General features: G+C 42.2%; 4 protein-coding genes across 6 annotated transcripts; 3 read left to right on the plus strand and 1 right to left on the minus strand.

The window, feature by feature from the left end:
* Window positions 1-931: 931 nt before the first annotated feature.
* Window positions 932-6,157, plus strand: LOC105704314. Of its 2 annotated transcripts, XM_012433406.2 has the most exons (9): window positions 932-1,463; window positions 1,681-1,788; window positions 1,913-2,058; window positions 2,484-2,646; window positions 2,739-2,895; window positions 4,736-4,882; window positions 4,959-5,370; window positions 5,468-5,749; window positions 5,833-6,157. In XM_012433406.2, the coding sequence occupies exons 1-8, from the start codon at window positions 1,247-1,249 to the stop codon at window positions 5,726-5,728; spliced, it is 1,611 nt and encodes a 536-aa protein (XP_012288829.1). In that variant the 5' UTR covers window positions 932-1,246; the 3' UTR covers window positions 5,729-5,749; window positions 5,833-6,157. The 2 variants fall into 2 exon arrangements, with proteins under 2 accessions (XP_012288829.1, XP_012288828.1); XM_012433405.1 differs by having other exon boundaries at window positions 5,468-6,145.
* A 9,147-nt stretch (window positions 6,158-15,304) lies between these two features.
* Window positions 15,305-18,215, plus strand: LOC105704292 (lysophosphatidic acid receptor 1). Its single transcript, XM_012433377.2, has 6 exons — window positions 15,305-15,818; window positions 16,041-16,182; window positions 16,392-16,505; window positions 16,579-16,817; window positions 16,982-17,169; window positions 17,571-18,215. Exons 1-6 carry the CDS (start codon window positions 15,305-15,307, stop codon window positions 17,808-17,810), a joined length of 1,437 nt encoding a protein of 478 aa, XP_012288800.1. The 3' UTR covers window positions 17,811-18,215.
* A 36-nt stretch (window positions 18,216-18,251) lies between these two features.
* LOC105704377 (DNA excision repair protein ERCC-1) lies at window positions 18,252-19,936 on the minus strand. 2 transcript variants are annotated; one of them, XM_012433537.2, is made up of 6 exons: window positions 19,861-19,936; window positions 19,419-19,741; window positions 19,222-19,346; window positions 18,910-19,104; window positions 18,652-18,837; window positions 18,252-18,571 (listed from the first exon to the last, which is right to left on the minus strand). In XM_012433537.2, exons 2-6 carry the CDS (start codon window positions 19,507-19,509, stop codon window positions 18,335-18,337), a joined length of 834 nt encoding a protein of 277 aa, XP_012288960.1. In that variant the 5' UTR covers window positions 19,510-19,741; window positions 19,861-19,936; the 3' UTR covers window positions 18,252-18,334. The 2 variants fall into 2 exon arrangements, with proteins under 2 accessions (XP_012288960.1, XP_012288961.1); XM_012433538.2 differs by having other exon boundaries at window positions 19,419-19,734; window positions 19,861-19,894.
* Window positions 19,916-21,447, plus strand: LOC105704378 (RWD domain-containing protein 1). The gene is made up of 4 exons (XM_012433539.2): window positions 19,916-20,084; window positions 20,248-20,597; window positions 20,693-20,879; window positions 20,957-21,447. Exons 1-4 carry the CDS (start codon window positions 20,015-20,017, stop codon window positions 21,073-21,075), a joined length of 726 nt encoding a protein of 241 aa, XP_012288962.1. The 5' UTR covers window positions 19,916-20,014; the 3' UTR covers window positions 21,076-21,447.
* Window positions 21,448-21,531: the final 84 nt, after the last annotated feature.

Below are 21,531 nucleotides of genomic sequence, written 5' to 3' on the forward strand. Positions count from 1 at the left end.
TCCTTCGTACGCACTGTTCTAATCACGCGTCCGTTGCTCCTGATAGTAGGACACAATACTTTTTAAAGATCCAAGGACTTTTTCTTATTACCTTCGCGGTTATTCCCGTTACATGGATTTCATAATGCGAGCGGAACACCTCTTTATAACTCCTATCTCTGATACATAATGCAAGATTTGTAGCAATAGCGGATTGTGTTTATAGACAATAATGAGGCCGTTCCGCGTTATAGACACGTAATGGAAGCGAGATCACCGCGCAAAAGTTAAGAGGATATGAAAGGCGCTAAGAAATTTAATTTACGTCAATAAATTAAAAAAAGCCAAGGGGGGTGGCAACAATCAGCCGCATTTCTATGCATTTCCCGGGCGGAATGAAATGCGCTCGTTATGCAATCACAGATATACGAACGAGATGAGCAGCTTCGTCAGTACTGTTACCGTGTCCCTAAGGTAATGAGCTCAGGTTTCTAAGTCAATTTGTAAACGGTTCTCATGCCTCGAGCCTACGATGACTAACGCGTCGGATCTCTGATAAGGAGTCTCGATAATCGTAGGAGTCGACTTGCAGACTATTTTTGTAGAAACGGTCGAACAAGATTTCACTGACGTCACAAAATCCCAAGTAGAACACAACCTTGGCCACAACATGGTTCGTTATGTGAATGTTGAAACATGCATACCGGTATAATTTCCCAAAATGTTTACAAATATTATTGGGCAAAAATCCGAATTTGTTATACGACCAATATTTAAGCGATATTGCTTCTCTACTTGGTGCGCAATTGCGAGTTTCCAATAACGTTAGCCGGTTTGAGAATTCCTTGCGACGACCTCGGTTAAAATCCAATAAGTGCATTATGCACTCCACCCTGGCTTCCTTATAAAGCCTTAACTTTTCAATACCAAGGTTCGTAGTGCGAGAGGGACCTCCACTGTGTTTTCATCCACGATAGGTCTAGTTGCGAAAGGGATAGGGTCCCGAATTTCCATCGCCTCTTTTGATAACTCCCTAAGCCTTAAAGAAGAAGTTGCGCTCCCCTAAGACCAGCGTTAATTATAAAGAAAATACCGAAAAAAACATCGACCCATTTGTGATAAAGTGTTAAGAGACTAGATCTGGTCTCAAGAGAGGAATTCCGAAATTCATTGATTCTTGAAGGCCTCCATCGATCAGGGACGATGCCGATGTGACCGTCCCATAATCGGGGTCTGATCCGCGTTGATTAAGATATTCATTCTAATTATGAAGTACATATGTGCGGGGCTTGTGATTGCAATTGTCGCGGCATGTACTTGCGGAGCTCGCGGTGATTGCACCTCGCGTACGCAGATTTCCTTTCTTACGAGCCTCCACGATGACCCGACTTGCAGAAGACTATCACCTAAGGGTGTTCTTTTAGCCGAAGCTTCGCAGTTCTTGATAGAGGCTCACAACAATCGCACCAGTGGGAACAAAATAGGTGAACTAACTGTCCAATAAGCACGTACAAGTTAAATCTACGTTTCTGAAACGTTATATCCGTTAAATCAACGTCTCGGTTTGAAGAAAGCCGACGTCGACTTTTTATTCATTTCTTCACAATTTTCTGATATGAGTTTTTAATTTTATCATACTATTTTATAATTTCGTAAAAGCGCGAGGGGTATGGTTATACTTTTGTTGCTACATTGTCACAGAGGTTGCTGTACTGGATACTTGTAACAGTATCACAGGTGCGGTTAAAGCGACGATGAAGGCATTAGTTCTGGCGGACATGAATTGTCTGCAGCCACCGCAACATCTAGGCAAGCGCTATTTAATTGTTTCTATTTTTTGTTTAATATTTAAATTTAATCCCGGACTTGGCATTCCCGCATCCTCCCTGGTGAATTTCAATGGTTAATAATTTATTTACTTATTTTACCCCAGGTTTCATCGGACCGGACAGCGCGTCCAATGTAGAGGCGGTGCAGAAAGTCACGTCCGTCCTCAAAGTGCCACATATCGTTAAAAAATCCTCCGACTCGCCGTACATGCACCGTTTGGTCAAAGAATCGGACTCCTACATCGTGCAGGTTGATAGGAAAATTATTTAATTAATTTCTCCTACGTTAAGGTGATATTTTAATTTTATTTTTATTTTTCCATTTAATACAATACTCAATATAATTCGATACGGCTGTCGATATAAAAACCAACGTCGGAAACGTAGATATTTAGAGGAATCCTTTTACCGACGTCGATAAAGTTCCTCGACGCGTTTCACATCACCTTAATTCGAGATACACCTTCGTTTCTTTCGATCGGGGTGTTTCGGTCTCGGAAAAAAAGAAAATAGGAAATTTATAGTTCTGTTTACTTAAACTATTCGTTAGTCTTTGCGAATTCTAATCACCGCAAACGCTGATTGCACTTTTATCGCCGTTTTAATAGTTCGGGTAAGAAGTAAATCATCCATTCTGACTGCTGGCGCGTCTCAAAATTTCCATTGTGATTTCAGGGCACTTTGAAGGTAATTGAAGCCTTGAAATGGAAATCGTTCACTTTGGTGGCTTATCCCGATGAAGACGGAGAGGACGACATACAAAATATCGCCCGGAAGCTCACCAATGGAGCCATTTTGAAAAACTTGTGCGTAATGGTGCACGATGACGAGAGTGACGGTATGGCATAATTAATATTGTACGGATTGTACGTCGAAATGACTCCGGGTTCAAGGGGTTAATTACGCTTCACTCGTCCTAATTACTTTCAGATTTTACGTCCCACGTTGTACACATCGGACAGCCCGAGCCTGGGTTTTTGTCGAAACCGGCTAACGCTACCATTTTAGTGGTTAGCGAAGGAAACGTGGAGGAACTCCTTAATGGCATGAACACCACGAACACGGTTCTTCTTCTTGAAGATGCGAGGTACTTCTTTTTATCGATTTTAAGAGGATGTTAAAGAGTCAGGCTATGTATATCTGAGAAGTCAAATCGGTGGGGAAAGTATTCCCCGTCGGGCTTCATAAGAGATCTCATTATTTTAAGTATGCAAAATGTTTTCTCGGTCCACCGAACATTCTGCCCATCAAACCAGTCATAAATACTGAGAAAAATGTCCGATTTATTGTAAATCGGGGTAATTATTTCAGGAATATAAATTGTTATTAACTAAGTGGATCGGTGAACGGCACGGTGACCATGATGTTTGCGTTTTGTGTCTTAAGCTGAAGTGAAAAGTTTCTTAACTTAGCTTCATAAGAGATCTCTTTTTTTTAAGTATGCAAAATGGTTTCTCGGTCCACCGAACATTCTGCCCATCAAGCCAGTCATAAATACTGAGAAAAATGTCCGATTTATTGTAAATCGGGGTAATTATTTCAGGAATATAAATTGTTATTAACTAAGTGGACCGGTGAACGGCACGGTGACCATGATGAAGTGAAAAGTTTCTTAACTTAGCCCAGACAAGAACTAAAATGGCGTCGAGCTCTGATATTTCGATCTCGACGTGTTTCACTTCACCTTAACCAAGTTAACCTTCGGTCTCGATGGATTGCACCTAGAAATAACGTGACTATTCATTTGCGTATATTTAAATAATGCGAATGAGACACAGACAATGAACTTGCCGAGATGCCGTTCTGCATCTTTCAATGACGCCAATCAATGTGCTAATAATCCAATGTCCATTAGATCTCGTTTAATAAACGGTACATATTGCGTAGCAGTCGACGAGCAATGAAACAATGTCGTTCTTCCAACTTTCTTTCTTTTTTCTTGTCATTTCTTCATACGAATTGAATTTCCTTCTCTCTACTTTCATGTTTTTTGCAAAAAAATTTCGCCGACAAAGAAATTTTACATTGTTGCAACAAAATCGGTCAGATACGTCGTAAGAAATATCGGAGTAAATAAATTTGTTTATAGCTTTGAATAGAATTGTTTTTTGGGATTATCTATGATTTAAGCAATAATATATATGTTTCGGTCAAGTAATGTTTTTTTTTCTCGGTGCATATGTAATCCCGGATGATTGCACTGTTATCAAATTACCTATAGAGTAAAATTAATAGTCATTTAAATATTCCTCTTTCTCGTCATTTGTCATTTTTTTATCCGCGATCGTAATTCTCGGCTACAGCTAGTAATCAATATCGACAATGAAGGTAAACCCCGTTTCGACTTTTGTCCAAGGCTGTGCGAATACCGTAATCACTTTCCAGTCAATTTCATGATTATGCAAATTACTGTAAACCCTCCCGCGGAAATGAGGCCTCTCTTATGTGCATGCTCTACGACTTCTAACAATTAACATTAAAAATGCCAAGGTGAATCCTTTCCCATTGTTTGCCTCTCTTCCATGAGAGTGCAAAATTGTTTATTAAGAGGGAATTGTAAATTAAAAGACAATCGCGCCTCGCATACAATTTATTCATACGTGAAACGAGGTCTTGCGGAGTATGACGAGGATTTCCGCATTTCGTACTTCACCTCAGGTATTGCCCGCAATTTGCAAGTAAATAGCTGTTCGCAGAGAGCCTTGGCCGATACCGTGAAAGAGTACGTGCAATGTTAAACAACAAAAGAAAAAAACATAAAAAATGCCGCAAGTGAGCGAGATGAATGAATGAATTACGAAGGAGTACTATAAAAATGAGACTATCGTTACATACTCATTACATATGTTCATATCTATCCACTGTTATTTGTTAATCCAAGTTATGCAGCCGTTTGGTGTTCAGTGGATAAAAGATAAATTTTTTAGAGACGACCTCGATGGTTTGGAGAGTCGAGTCCTGAATTCGAAGTTATGGTCAAATGACCAAGCCACATACGACGCCGAAGAGTTAAGAGACGTTCGTTGGCTAGAAGACGCCATCTTGGTGTACACAAAATCCCTGGAAACGGTCTGGTGCGCCTAAAATCAATAACCAATATATATAAACTTTAAATAATTCTCTCACCCCAATGTCCGGTTAATTTTCCAGTAAGAAGAAGAAGTGCAGGAACCCGTTGAACCCCGTCGAGTGGAACAACGTGGTGGAGGGTGCGACGTCGAAACAGAACACGGACTCTACGACGGGGTCCAGGACCCTGGAGCTGTTCATGAAGGGTTCATCACCCACGGTGGAGGAATTGGGTAAGATTGTCGTTAACAAGGGAGCCGCGAAGATCTACTGGAGAGGCCAGGAGGTGGGAAGCGACGAAGACGACGACGACAGCGAGGAGGAAAGCGACGCCATTCCGAAGACGCTGAAAAAGGTCCTCGCCAAGGGTAAGGACGTTCGTTCGGGGTGCGCGACATCCGGCAAAGAGATCAAGACCCTGACGGAGGACGACGAGCAGGAAGCTGCTCACATAGTCGTCTCGGAAATGGACGATAGCGAGTGGTGGACCATGGTGAGTCCTTAGAGTGGATTTACTGACGGTACAATGATCTTCCCAAACAATGGAACCTTTTAACCGGGGTTTTAACCGGGGTTTAACCGATCCCTAGGTCGGCACTGTAAGCGGCGTTGGGGTGGCGATGTTCGCCGTGGGCATTCTTGCCGTGTACATCCTTTATTCCAATATTCGGGGCCCTAGAAGCCCAAAAGGGAAGACTAGAACACTAGAGCGAGATACTAGCCTGAGGAGAGTCGGCAGTGACCGGGAATTGCCTTCCACGATAACCAGGAACACCCGTCCACAAAGGGGACCGCAAAGGAGAGACAGCAACAGAAGCATAAGAAGCAACATATCCGATAAAAGCGTATGAAGGGAGCTTTCGATTATGGATGTTAGTAATCGAATACTAATTGTAAGGACAAGGTTACGCCGGAAGTGATGAATTATTAGCGTAATGGGGTTACCAACAACTAGGTACTTCAACGAGGGAATATTGGCTATTGTTCCCGTCACTCCACTTAATCAAGCAACCAACAGCGATTATATAACAGGGTCTTCGCAGACAATTCCCGAATCGATGGTTTAACCTTCACCTGTTGTGAGAAAGAAAATCGAAAACCATCCATGGATCACACTATATGCACGTGGAAAGAGATTCGAAAGTGGTTAGGTATCGCGACAGGGAGAGAAATAAATTGTAGATAAATTCAACAATTGTCATATGTATTTATTGATATAAACAATGGTTATATCTATTCTTCATTTCACGAAGCGATCCATCGTTCGTGAATATTCTCGGACTATTGCGAGAGAGAGATTTTCTCGCAACCTGTGAGAATTGTTCCGACAATGAAACGCTATAGTCTTAACTAGGAGAGGTCTCTTTGGCGGCAAACCCCTTTACCAGTGTCCCTGATATAACGTTGATACGCAGAATTGGAACGTCAAAGGCGCGTATGTATAACGAAATATCAAGTCTCCTTGACAAACCTTTGATCAGAGGATAATGAGCCAATTAGGACGCGAGCACAACTGGTCCGAATTCTCCCCGTCTCCTGTTTATCCCGAGAGGGAAACGTGAGAGCAAAAGCCTCATCCGATACGCGTCGAGTCTTAAACTCCTTAAGGTGATATTCGTACCAAAAAGTCAAGATACTTTGCCTTTTCGGTACGTATATATCACCTCGAGGTCTGCAATTAGAGGCCCCAAGTGGGATCGAAATTCCGCAACATATATCCTCCTCGATCGTTGTCGATTTATCGCTGTAAGTTTTCCGGGGAGAAGGGAAGGAAAAAAAAGGTAAGCGATCGGGAAATCTGGTCACGCCCGGCCTCGGGGAGGGAAAGGGCTTTTCCTCGGGCACTCGGCCATTAAGTGGAGGAAAAGCCGGAGGCCGGTGGGATTAAGAGCCATCGGAGATTCTCGCGAAGGGTCAGCCTCCTCTTCGATTGTCTCCCCCGAGGCGGTCCTCGCCAATTAGTCGCCATTATCCTCCCGAGGATCGCATTTCCCCGGGTGGGAAAAATCAATCCCGCCCCCCCGCGATTAATTGGAAACGTTCCTCTTCGGCGATTCCCGAGGAGGCTGACGGACCGAGGGCGGAATTAATAGCGAAGGACCTTGCGGAAGCGATTATTCAATTGCCCTCCTCGAGGTGGAGGAGCGGGTCCTTTTCTTTTTCCTTTTTCAAATAAAATCACTTTGAGGTCGAGGATCAGGCGAAATCTCTTTAGCGTTGGAATTTGTCGAGTCGATTTAATTTTTTTTTCTTTTCTTTTCGTTTTCTTCATTTAATTTTTTCCGTCATTTTCTTAATTTAATTTCTTTTCCTTTTGCTCTTCCCGTCATTTTCTTGATTTAATTTTGATTGCTCGACCGAGGAGGGGAAAAGGGGAAGACTGCGAAGGGCTCGAATAAAACGCGGACGAGGGCGTAATATTCCGCATGCGGAAGCGGGAGTTTAGGATTACGAGCGAACGAGCGCGAGAGATTTCTATCCGGATCGCGGAGGAGCCGGAAATCGCGGCGAGGATCGACGAGGGAGGAAAAAGGACGAAGGGGGAAGGACGAAGGAGGAACTTAAGGACACCGTAAAAGTTAAGGTCCGACCTCCGAGGTCGACCGAGGTGTCGGAGGCGTTTTTCGAACGATCGGTGCAATTCGATCGAGACCGTAAACTCCGACCCGAAGAAGAGTTCCTATCGTAAAAGACGTAGAGGTGGCCGCGCGAGGAACGATAAATCTGGACAAATTTAATTGCCCGCGACGGATCGTTGGCGATGTTTCGAGCTTAGTGAATCCTCCGGTAAAATGATTAATCGCGGCGATAAATTTGTGCAGATCGATCGGCGGAAATTTAATTGAACCCGACAGATCGTTGCCGATGTTTTCACTTTCGATTTTTTCGATGCCGGAAAGTTCGCGTTATAGTCGCGATAATAATTCGTAGTGACTATTCGTCGAATCGAACGCGAGTCGCGGATCTTTTCCAGGAGGGTCTCCTCGAGGAGGAAAAGCCCGTCGCCGATTTTCCCGGGGAATGTCCTCGCGAAATTGGAAATGGGAACTCGTCCCCTCCGATAATCCTCAACCGGATATCCTGTTCGGGGCAGGAACGTCGAGCTCCTGTCGCGGAAATTAAAAAAGTCCGGCGAGCAGATGGCGAGCAGGACTTTTTTCCCGATAAGACGACGACGCGTTTCCTTTTGTCTCGACTTTTCCGGAAAATCTGATATATCCCAAATGAAATTTTTCATATTCCTTGGAACCTTTAAACGTAAGCCTTGAATGGATTATTCGATCTCGCAATTTCGTACACCCAGTTAGAGGAGAAGTTTCATGAACCAGATCCTTCGGATCTCACTTCGTATCATTCATATCACCTTAAGGAGAGATTTCACTTGAAAAAATTGTTATAAACAAATTTATGCAGAAATGAAATTTTAGTGGGCGTCAGGTCTCCATTTTCGCTTAGTAAATTTTCAAACAAGTATATAACAATTTGGAGAAAAGTTTCATAAACCATTAATCTCTCGGTTGTTTCTTTCGTACAAATGACAGGAAGCGAAATCGCTTAAACAATAAAATCCGCTGCGGAACGGAGCGCGCAAGCTCCCTCGAAAATTCCGTCGAAATTCCGCGCGGCGGGCCGCGTCTGCGCGGAAATCCGTGGAATTCCGCGCCGCGGAGGCCGCGCTTTCAGTTCCGGAGCGGAGCTACGACCGAAACGCCGCGGAGCTTGCGACAAGGACGCGCGGAATTCCTGCGGAATTCCAACCGCGGCCGAATCGCGTAAAGTTAATTCCGCTTTTACGCCTTCCTTCGAGGTGCCATTTCCGCACGCGGAATACGGCCATTTCGCCGCGGATTTTTCTTTTTCCTTTTAACCGGGATCCCTGGTACTCGCGGGGAATCCGCAACGACTTGCCCGCGTCTTATGTCACGTTGTTGAATAATTTGTCATTGCAAATTGACATCGATTTATCGTCGGCGAATTGGACTGCGCTGAAATTAATAATTGTACGGTGTAATTATTATCTCATTTTTTAAATATATCTGCACCGCATCTCGGAGGAACGCGTGAATAATTTTCTCCGCGTCCATTTGTGGGGAATAATTTATTTATAAATGTCAAGTTAATTTACAGTGAAATATGAACGTGGGTGAATAAGAAAATTTCGTTCCAATGGAAAGTACTTATGAGAGGTTGATAAATTATCGTGAGTATGGATAAATTGCAATTTTTTTTTTTATTACCTAAGGAATAATTAAAACCTATGAACAAATATTTATCTAGGTGCTGGATCAAAGGACTCGGTTAATAGTCATTTAGCGAGTTAAGGTAGTTTATTAATTAATCGTATATTTATTTAATTTAAGCTCTTCCAGCCTGTTACATCTTAACTCTTAGACACGTGCTTTGATAACGATTGATAAGACGATCGATCGTTGGCGTCACGTGTCTTGTCTCTTTAAATATGCATTTTATTTCCCAAGACAATATTGTCCCGCGGGAAATAACAAGAGAATAAAAAATGCTTTAAATAAATAATCTATTAGACTCGAATAAAATCGAATAAATTCGATGCTACGAGTTATCCGAGTCAGGTAATTATTTGTTGAGAAATATAATTATTCTTGGAATTAAAGATATATTTTTTAGGCTATTATTTTTTTTTTCTTTCCTCGGTAGAAATGTTAATAATCCGGTTAACCTAATGTTCTTGACACTGGATGACGATTTGTCAAGAGTCCTTTAAGGGTCCCTAATCGGAGACTCGATTTCTTGCTCCTCCTCCATTTTCCTCCTGATTTCCGGCGATATACCCCAAAAGGAGGTTAGGGTCGACCCGGCGATCGGTCTTCGATGAAACGGGCCGTAAATATCTCGCGTTATTTTTCCAAATTTCCCTCTCGAGGTACGCAGAATTGGAGGAATTGAAATATGCGATTGTCGAAGGAGACGACAGACCGATTGCCGGGAGGGAAAGTCCTGAAAAATGGCCCCGAGGACGGGACTGACCATGAAACGTTTTAGTGTAACGTAAATTATTTGGCCAGCAATAAAATAATGCACATACTTTAGCACTGACCGAAGAAAGTTTTGATTTTCAAATATGAAAATAACGTGCAGTTTAATTCCTGACGGTTTTTCGACGCTTTTCAGAATGGCGTCGCCGCGTCGAATCCTTAGCTCGCGACTTTTCGATCGCATTGCGGATTTGTTTGAGCGTTTTTCCGGGGAATGCTCTTGGAAGTAATTAATCCCTTACAGGAAATTTCCTTTCATTTAGGGGTTTAATTAGTTCGCGGAGCTGGCTAAATTTCGGGGAAGGAATTTCCCTGGGGTGGCTTGATTTAACGAGGCATATTGTTCGTCGGTGTAAACGGTTCAGCTTTGAAGCAACTCGGATTTACGCCTTGTCGAGCGAGCCTATACCTAGAACTAACTAAAATGACCCGAAGAGACCAATTTGTCGAATTTTCCTGCTGGTCGATACAAGGAAAGGAAGAAATGGGGAAGTACTTCCGTTTCTAGGGTAGACCACGCGAGAAAGAGAGGGTGGCGTTCCCCATTGTTCCCCATTCATTATAATAACGCTACGTAAAAATATATAAATTCCGGGAATTTTCTTGTGGAGATGGACAATGCTTATAAATTCCAGGAATTTTCTTGCAGAGTTGAACGATGCTTTGGAAGAATTTCCTCTTTAGGCGAGGGGATATTTTATATAGTCAGAGCGTGGTTTTTAACAGCGTATGGATCTGTTTAATGTTCCACCTCGGAAATTATTAGTTATCACCGGGGAGTGTCGATCTGTCCGAGAATCGATCACATTCCGGGCACGATTATCGGTTTTCCGAGGAACTGCCGAAACCGACGACGCGACCCAATCTCGCAAACGTGGGGGAAGATCGATCGAGCGATGGGGAAAAAAAGTAAAGGAGGGAAAAGAGAAAAAGGGAAAAAGGGAAAACATACGCGTCCCTGGCGACCCTCGTTTTTTATTCGGCCTCTCGATCGCGAGAGTTACGTCGATCACCGAATCGGCCATTTTTTCTCGATAACAGGGGACGAAGACAAGTCATTTAACCCTTTAGCGACGAGACGCCTTTATGGTGGTTTTCCCATGAATTACGGTTTTTCACGAAATGTTAGATTGTTGCGACGACTTAATATTTTCAATTTTTGTCTCTTATCAATCGTTGTCACTCCACCGGGTATCATTACCGACTCGATCAGGATCAGGGCTCCTTAAAGCGGAAAATCAGTAGGGAAATTCCCCGAAGAGGCTGCGATGACATTATCGGAAGTTGGATTTATTAAAAGGCCGTGATTAAACCTGACATAAACCGAAAGATTGATAATCCGCGCGGCGTCCAAAATGGCGGCGGGACAAAGCATCCCCTCTGGGTCGGTTTTAGTTGTCTCGTCAATGTCATCCGGGATTTTTAAACCCACGGCGGTTTCCCAATTTTACAAAATATCAACTACGCTGCAAAAGGGATTTTTCCCAGATTTTGTATTCCCTCTAGTAGCATAGAATAATTTCTAAATATTTCTTTACAACTAAACGTTTTGCAATGTCTTCAAATGTCTGGTAAATATTTACAAAATGTACGATATTCGTTAAATATATAGAAAATATTTGTTTCTTTAATCTCCACTTTCCTCGAAAATCGGAAAATCGCGATCCTCCATTTCGGATTTCTATCAATGGACGCTCGACGCGACTTTTTCGAGTTTTCCCGTTTTCTTTTCTCCTTTTTTTCCTTTTTTTCCCGGCTTTTCCAACGCCTATCGGGCATCTCGTTATCGCACGTCGAGAGCAGACGCGATTTATCGGAGTTTCGGAAAATGTCGGCCTTCCCGAAAATTACTTTTCAAGCTTATTTTTCTTTTTCCTCGTTTTTTTTTTTTTCATTTTCAATACGCTCGGTGTAAAGGATGGTTTTTTAGTTCATTTTAGGGAGAGGTAAAGGGATGTGCCCTCGTAAAAAAATAGATTTTCCGAGGCTCCCCTTCGAAATTCTTCCATGAAGTTGAATTTCGGAATTTCTGGTGGCGGATTTGAGTGGCGTGCCTGGAATTCCGGAAAATGCCATTTTTATTCTCCCCTTTTCCCCCGGATTCTCGCGGAGGGAACCGATTAAACCCTGGAGAAGACTTCCATGTGTAATCTCTGGGAAACTTGGCCTCGTCATCCGGACATCATTCCGTGATAACGTGAAGTCATCTTGACGGAGTTTGCTCGGCATTCTATCCGGCAATTTTGCCAATTGGCTTCCTCGGATATTGTGGTACGGAAAGGTTGACAAATAACCACCTTCTTCGGGAATTTACGAGGAAAAGGGATCACCCCTGGTAGCAGAAAATATTTCTCTTATATTTCCTATATATTTAACGAATATCGTACATTTCGTAAATATATGCGAGACACTGTCTAATTACATGTAGCAGTATATCATTACTTTAGGAAATGAAATAAAAATGTCGCATCCTCGAGGGAAGGAAAGAGAACGGGGGATGAAGAGTCGCCATCTTGGTTCGTCTTTTTCATTCGCCTTTCGACGCTTTATTTCCCTCCTTGGGACTTTTCTTTCCCTCTCGTTCCTTCAATTTCTCATGCTCGCGCCTCTCCCCGGTCTGCTTTCCTCGTTACTGTCCAGAAACTTTGCTTATTTCGCCATCTCGGTGAATAAATGCCGATATTCCCACGGGTTGACGACCGTTCCCTTTAGTGCACTTACGGGAGAGGTAAAGGGAAGTGCCCTCGTAAAAAATTGATTTTCCGAGGCTCCCCTTCGAAATTCTTCCATGAAGTTGAATTTCGGACCTGGAAGAGACATGTTATGGATGTAATAAATCTAATAAACATGATGATATAAGACCAATAATAAAATGAGGTTTCAAATTTAATTAATACGATAAATTACGTTAACTTTCGTGATCATTGGCATTTAAATTGCAACCACATAAAATTAATATCGGAGAAAAGTGTTGCTTAGGCCACTTTCAGTGGTACGCAATGTTTTTGGAAATTGTGGAAGGCTATATTTCCGTTTCATCCGAGAATCTCTGTTTGCTTCCTCTTTTGACGTCCCCTTCCTGCAATTTCTCATGGCCGCTTCCTCCGGTTGTCTACTTCCCTCGTTACTGCCCTGAAACTTTGCTTATTTCGCCCTCTCGGGGAATAAATTCTGATATTTCCACGGGTCGTCGAGGTGTTCCCTCCACTGCAGTTATGGGATAGGGAGAGGAACGATCGTAAGGAATTAATTCCAGGGCGAATCTCGAGAAATTACTGCCTTCCATAGGGCTGGATTTCCATATAAGAATCGTAACAATAGGATGACACGAGATGAACGCGATCCTTGTAAAGCGACATGTTCAAAAGAATCTTTAATTGACGAAGTATTTCTTCGATATTCTCTAATTCTTCTGAATTTTTTAAAGGTAAACTCTTGTCGTGTGTATTCTCTTCGCTCGTCGTCCGCCATATTGGAATCTCGTTTCTTCGCGACGTGGTTTTCTCTCGTTCTCTGCTCTTCAGGGGTTTCTTCGTGGGGAGGTCTCCATTTCCTCGGGCATCTCCTCGTCGAGGAAGCTGGAGGAAACTCGATCCTGCATAACCGAGTCAGGAACGGAAACGTATAACCAGCTCTCGTTTCGCGAGGATGCTGCGATTTTTATATTTCTTCTATTTTTCTATTTCTCTACTTTTCTTTGTTATCCCGAGGTTATCGATTTTCTTCACGTCGAGTCCTTTTTCTGGACTCGAGAAGGTCCTGTATATATTTCTGGGACCTCGGGAAATGTTATCACTTTTAGGGCGCCCCTAAAGATGTTACGAAAGTGTCATATATATATATAAATAAAAAATATATATATGTATATGAGATATATGTCATGCCATGCCATCATACCACGTGTCTACATATTTATAAAACTTTTCGCCAAACTGAGTGCATTGAAGTTTTGGCATTTTCGCCAACAATTCGGAATTCGATGAAGGTTTCGATGGCTCGCTTTATCGATCGAAATATCGAGTTTAAGGACTGTCACCGATTTTATCCGCGACACCAGGCCATCGTTCGTCGCCGAGGGAATGCTCGTTCTGCCATAAAACCCGATTACCGCGAACGAGCAATTCGCGAGTGCACGTTCCATGGGGATGCACAATGCACCTGCATAGGATATATCCACGGAAGTGCATTGTGCATACGCCATTCAAAGACCTTATTTTCACCCCTTGATGGCGTATCCTGGAGAGAATTCCTCAAGAAGATCGATCCCGTAGAAAACTAAAGAAATTCGATCGATAAAACTGTATACCATCGAAAAGCGAAATATTATGATTTTATAATTGAATAATATCTATTGGGCCGGGGAAGGAAAATCCAAAGTAAAGCTCGAAGGGTCCTCGAAAAAGACGTATCAATTTCGATGAATAAGAGGGGCGACGGAGGGGAGAAAAAAAGAGGGAAAAAAAGAAAAAGGAGTAGGCCGCTTTAATACCGCGCCTCCACTTTTCTTCGGCACGTCGGAGACGAGAAGGAGGATGATCGATTTTCCCGGCTGGTTTTTCCGCCCGGGGGTCGATAAATTATTCCCTGGAAAGCCGGGGCAGTAAATCGAAAGGTTTGCCGAAGGATATATCTCCCCGGGTCGTGAAATTCGTTTGAAAGTACACCAGGAAGTTCAACAGGTCGCGCTTTCGGGAATTACGTGCACAGGAATGATGCGCGAACTTGCGCGGTTTCCCCTAGACTAGGGAGAAGGATATTTCCCTAGGGGAGGTCCTCGGCGCGAAAAAGAAGAGGACTTTCCCCGAGAAGAGAAATGCGGGATTTTGGCAAAATGAAGTTTGGTTTCCTTTTGTCGAGAGAATAAATTTTGAAAAGTTGAATGAAATTTCAAATGGACGAAAATCAATTTTTATTAGAGGAAACGGAATTTTAAGGAAGTTATCGTGAAGTCAGAAGGGAACTCCGTTATCACGGTCGGCCTAGTTTCGGAGGGAAGTTCGAGGGATCCCTGATAATTGTCGAATTTCCCCTGATAAGAGCGACGATCTGATCGATGTCTCGAGTCGAGGATCAGGGTCGACCTTCCCAATCGGGGATCGCAATAATCTCTTCAAAGCCGACCATAATCGTCTCGGTGATCCATATCACGGATGACCGAGGTCACGATCGATCTGCCCACAGGAGGGAGACGAGTCGATGATAGAGAAGGGACCCTAATGGATTTCCACGTCCTTAATTAGGGCTTTAATTAATTTCTCTAGGAAATTTTACATATATCGCGTAATTTATAAAACGATACATGAATTCATATAATTTGACAGGAAAGGTCGAAGGACAAAAGGGAGAGGGAAAGCTTTTCCAGAAAGACGGAGGCTCTTCGTCCCGAAGTGTCCTTCCGAGGACTTCCTAATCGGAATGGACCAACGTCGAGAGGACATCATCCAGGAAAGGGAAGACCCCTCTTCGAGGTCGGAGAACTTCTCAGGGGAGGAATTCTCCCCAGATTCCCATCTTCGACACGCCTTCCACCGACTTCATCGAGAAGTCCTCGGCGCCTTGTCCACCCGGGGCAGAGAGGACCTGGACGACTTCCAGGACATCGACAGGTTCCTCCTGGAGAGCACCTTGCACCCCAGGAACCTGTCGAACTTCTCCGAGAGGAACTTATCCCAGGTCGACTCGGTCAGGGAACATCCACAGAGATTGTATTATCTCTATGGCTCGCCCATCCTTATCTTCTTCTGCGTCCTTTCGGTCGTCGTCAACATCAAGATCCTCCTCAGCGTCTACTGGATAAGGCGTCCTCTCAGCCCCACTTTGCATATCAGCCTTAGTCTTGCTGGGGCTGATGCCTTTTCCGGCGTTATTTTGGGAACTGGACTCGTTCTCAACAGTTTTCTACCTTATGGACTTGGACTCAGGTTGACCGGTTCGTTTGCAGAATTTATTAGCTGATTTTCAGGATAGGCGATAGGACATTTTGGGTTCGTTTGGAAAATCTTTTAACGGATTTAGGCGATGGACGATAGAAAATGTTGGGGTGCCTTAAAAATGAAATACAGGGGGTTGTAGCTGTGATACTTAGCCAGGCTTAGAGGAGGTACTTTTTAAAATTGAAAATATACCCTGGAGATGCTCTTTTCATTTAAAGGAATTGACTGCTTCGTGCTCTTGCTGGAAGCCATTAGACTGGGATCAATCATCGTGACGGTTGCTCACCTGACTGCCCTGGCTATCAATCACTATCTCGGGATCCTGAGACCTCTCCATTATCTCTCCATCGTGACACGCAGGTGAGAATTCTTCGAGTCCCGATGCATCCCAAAAATCAACTCCACGAACCTTTAAAATAATTCGGTGTTACATTTAATTTCTATTCATTCCTTTATCTATCCGATATCTTCGAATGAAATCTAAGATATTTAGCAAGGATTGCAAAGAAATATTTAGAAATTATTCTATAGGGATCTTTGATAACTGTGATAAGCTCCCATTTTTCCAGGAATACGATACTTGCCATAGCGATTCTCTGGATTTTACCTCTGGCGTTTTTCCTCTCGTACTTCAGTCTGGTGGAAAACGAAGGTTTCCAATCCCAGGGCTGCGAGAACATGATGTAAGGGTTTCCGTAATCTTCTGTTAATTTAAAAATGCATAAAAATGCATAAAGATGAATAATAACGCTTCAGGTTCTTGCAACACAAGCAGTTCCGGATAATGTTCAGTAGCTTGTTCTTCGCTCCCTTTCTGCTGATGGTCTGCATTTATTCTCACATATTTTGCATCGTGAGGAAGCATCAAGCTTCGAGGCTTCGTTTCAGCAGAGCTGGCTCATCTCGTCACAGGAACAATGATAACAGCCAACAAAGTACTCCTCAACAAATGGTGAAGAACGTGAAGGCCATTCACACCACTCTATACATCCTCGGTATAGAAATTACTATTTGATCTTAAAATGTTTATGGCATGATTTTTAAAGGATAAAATTTAAATATTTTGTTTGTTTATGAAGTGTTCAGGAAATTATTGTAACTCTCATCTTGACATTTTCTTGACAAGATTGCTGTTAAATTAGATATTTTACTGCGACAGGAAGCTACATGGTCGGTTGGATGCCTGCAACAATAATCTTCGCTCTGGTTTGCAACGATTGTCTCCTAAATTTCGACTGGATGTCGGAAAAAAACAAATTCATCTTGTACAGCTTGTTCAATTGTCTGATCATTCTGAAGACACTGGTCAATCCGATCATCTATGCGGCGAGGATGCATGAAATAAAGGTGATTCAGCGCCCGGTTTAATTAAAACGGATCAAACTCTCTAGCGAATCTCCGCCTCGTTGGTCAAAGGATTTCCGGGAACGATGGGATGTCCTGGAACATCCTGAAACATCCCGGAACATCCTGGAACACTCGACACAGAGAACCCTGTTTCAGATTCCCATCGATAGGATGTTCCAAAATTTCATATATTATTTTTTAGCTATTCTATTAAACATAATTTTTAGAAAAAATCAGACAAATAACGAAACCAACAAACTCAGTTGACTTCGTTATTTTTTCATTTGATTACGTTGAATTTTATTATAAAAAGGACGTTGTTTTTATTAAAATAACCTTAATTATTATTATTAAAAGTATAATGTACGAAATTGAGATATAATGGTGTTTTGTCGTTTTAGGTGGCTAAAAGGCAGATGCACGCTTCTCTTTGCGGATGTTTCGGTTTAAATAGTCGAACAGGTGAACGAATGGCAGTCGGTGTGAGTAGCGAAAGGGCTCCCAGCAATCGATCCTCCTTGTCGAAGACCGCAGTCTGCAGATTGACTAGCAACGTCAGTATCAGGAACTCCAAAAATGGGAGTTACACTTGTACTTATACTGGACACGAGAGCCATGCTCGAGGAAATACTATTCTCTGAGAAAATGAGAGACATATGTCTCTGACTCGCAGCTGTCCGGAAGCCTTTCGATGGTTCGAGGACTTTTCACATATGGAGGATATCTGAACGCTAGGAGGTGCACATTTTAACCTCGAATTGGGAATAGCTCTAAGATCTTGCGGAATTTCTCTTAAGCGTTTTATATCTTTGGCGTCTTCGGATTGAGCTTACTCTGGAATGTCTGGATCACTCGATGAGATAGTCGTAGGTTAACTCACGATGCATCGTTAGACACTCTTTGTACATATTGTGGTCTTCTTTCGTTCACTTTTGCTCTTTGGATGTTCATATGCTCACTACATGTTCGCGAATACGGTTTAACACTGCAGGAATTAAACTGTGAACAGCTCAACGCATTTATAAGGATCCTATGATGTTAGGTTATGTCTTAAATATCAGCAGCGGAAAGACTCAAGTGGCTGGAAAAATAAAAACTTTTATTATGTACAGTGTCGACACTTGTATGATGATTTGTATGATGGTTGTTGCTTAGGTCTCTAATATCAGGATTCAGTGCTTGTCGATGGTTTATCTTTTTTCTTCTCCGTCTCTGTTTTCTTTAGAAACGGCTCGTGCAATGTTTTGTACAAGTATTCGGCTTTGTGAGCACCGAAACCAGGACAAAGTCTTAAAGCACTCAACGGTGCCTTAACGATCCCAGCTAATGATCCAAAAGTTGACAAGAGAGTCATGGCATCGGTTTTGTTGATCGGTCTCATTGTGGTCAAAGCGCTTATTATCTGAAATAATGAATATAATTGGCTGGGCTTTGAATCTAGTCGAGCAGATTTAAAGAATTCTTCCATTTGGTAGAACTAACCCTTTCTTGCGGTATTTTATCTACGCGCTTCATGAGCGTGTCAGGTGGTTTGTTTTCGTAGATCTTATAAGTTTCGATAATTTTCCCAGCATCTTCAGCATCCCAGGCCAACATTAAAGTCAGGTCCGCAAGAATGCAGATCCTGGTGAGATGCTTTAATGCGTGATGAGGCTCGGCAATATCTATCTGGAAATTCAAGCTACTTAATATCTCTCACTTATTCAATGTGGAATAAACGTAATACAATTTGACAGTAACTTGCACTACGAGAACGCGCAGAGTGAATGCATTTCCCAGGAGCTTCAGTCGATCGTGGATATAATCTGGATTCAGTTGATGATAACGTAGAGACAAGAAGAGGGCGCACATGGTTCGCCCCATGACATAATCAGGAACGACATCGGAAAACTCCCAGGGAACATTGGTAATGAATTTCAGTAATGGGTTTCCTTTCTGACGACATAAAAGAGAAATATTCAATAACATGCTACAATTTTAAGTAAATATTTTCAAATCTCACTTCTTCAATATGAGGAATATAACATGCAAATACCCAGTTTAATACCACACCTGTTTCGGGTTGACTAGGAGTGTGTTTAACTTTGGTCCGCTTTTAGGTCCGATACATGACTCGTCTTTAGAACACTCTGGAAAATCCTTAAAGAATTCAGAGGTTTTCAAATTACTGAAGGCACCTGAAAATTGTCAGCAATTAATTTCTCATTTTCTTGGGTTTTTTTTATTTATGGATCTGTCGTAGGACTTACTATTAAATGACGATTCAGTTTCAATTCTTGGCTGCTTTGACGGACCTGCTGCCAATTCGTCGCATGTTGACGTCACATCTCTGCGACTCATTTTTCTTTTCTATTATTCACTTAACAATTGCCGATAAACTTGAATATTTGAAACGTATTATTTCCTATTTTTTAAGCAAGTGTAACAGGCAATGTCCGGTTAAAAAGTTAATCCTCGGTTACGAGCTGCACGTTCCACATTTTAACGGCAGGTTAATTCCCAGTAACCGCCGTTTAGATTAACCAGCCAAATTCCATCGTTTACCTTTATTTAATCGAACTTTACCTAAAAACTGCCCATAGGTGAGGGAAACATAGATTAGATCGAGGATGTATTAACATATCTTCTTATGACGAAACGGATGAAGACGTTTTTGATTTTATTTACAATTTCTTAACCAGAGAACATTACCTCTTGAGGTTAGCGTCTCTGAAGTTCTTGCGAGCTCTGAGGAGTCTGCGCACTGCGCAGTGAGGACTCAGCCATAAGCGGTACCCAACAAACTAACCTTATCCGGTTTTATTTAAATCCTCTAGTTATTTGTTTCGTTATTGCATTAGATAAGATGGATTACAAAGAGGAACAGATTAATGAGATAGAAGCGCTGGATTCGATTTACTGCGGAGAATTGGAAGGTATGACGTTCATATAAATACTGCGACTTAACCTCGATCTTCCCTATTACCATAGTAGGGTCAAACCTCGAGGAAAATTAAAACATCTTGTTAAAAACGTATTACATCTTTCTGAATTGCATCCATATGTGCAATTTATAAGGGCTTTTTGTTTAATTCGTAGTTTTGGCGACTGATCCTTTTCATAAATTCGCTGTGCCCATAAAAACGGAGGAATATGAACCGGATACCAGAAATGGATTAGCATGTCGATTAGAGTTTACGTATATGCCTAAGTATCCTGATGAACCGTTAATTATATCCATTGAAGAGCGAGAGAATTTTGATGAGAAAGATGCGGAAAAATTGAAGGAGCACCTAGCGCTTCAAATGGAGGAAAATCTTGGAATGGTTATGGTATTTACGTTAGTAAGCGCAGCACAGGAATGGTTGAACGTTCAGTGGGATAAAGCCAAAATACATAGAGAAGAGAGTGCGGCTCAAAAATTGCAGGAAGAAGAGGAGGCGGAAAGAGTACGGATAATCCATATTTATCTCTGTGTATCATTATTTATTTTTTAAGTTGTATCAAATAGTTGAATGGGTTCATAGTGTTACGTTCATTATAGAAGCGATTTGAAGGAACAAGGGTCACGGTGGAGACGTTTCTTAGTTGGAAAGAGAAATTTGATGAAGAAATGGGATATACAAAGCGACGGGAGATGGCCGATAGAGAAGGGAAAAAGTTAACAGGAAGGGAATTGTTCATGACCGATAAAACGTTGGATCAGTCTGACCTTAAGTTCTTGGATGATGGTAACAAGATTCTCCGCTTGTTACTTAACAATTTCCATTCCATTTTTATTAGGTAATAATTTTTCTCCCTACTTCAGGAGATACGGTGAAGGTTGATGAAAGTTTATTTCAAAATTTGGATGATTTGGAATTAGACGACGACGACGACGACGATCCAGATTATGATCCAAATAATGATGCATACGACAGTGCTTAAAAGATATCTCTGGTCTGTTTCTCTTTTCAACTGTAATAATCTGTACAAGATGGAACGAAACTGAGTACAGGGCAGTTGGTCCTAGGGTTAACTACTCGCCGCATGATCTTACGATTCCAGGATATATTAGTAATTATAAGTGGCATTGTGTCAAAGGTGAGAGACATTTACTACTTTACATCTTAAGCAGAGTTGAATTTTACCGTACCCCTTGAAGGCTACGGTTGTGGAATATATAAATCGTGATCGTTTTTCGACACGACAGCGTTCAGTGTCAGTGGAGTGAACGAGGATTCAAGTGTTTTCATATTTATAAATATAATTGGACGTATTGTCCATAGAGCATCGTTTATTAAAACTAAATGATCATTAGTACATTCTCTTACTTCCGTTTTACCTCGCAAGTTGTAGGTGATGGCGGAACGATACCATAACCTCAACTAGTGGTTCGTGGTC

Source organism: Orussus abietinus, unplaced genomic scaffold (genome assembly GCF_000612105.2).
Source record: "Orussus abietinus isolate OABI.00-Male unplaced genomic scaffold, Oabi_2.0 scaffold40, whole genome shotgun sequence".
NCBI classification, from domain to species: Eukaryota; Metazoa; Arthropoda; class Insecta; order Hymenoptera; family Orussidae; genus Orussus; species Orussus abietinus.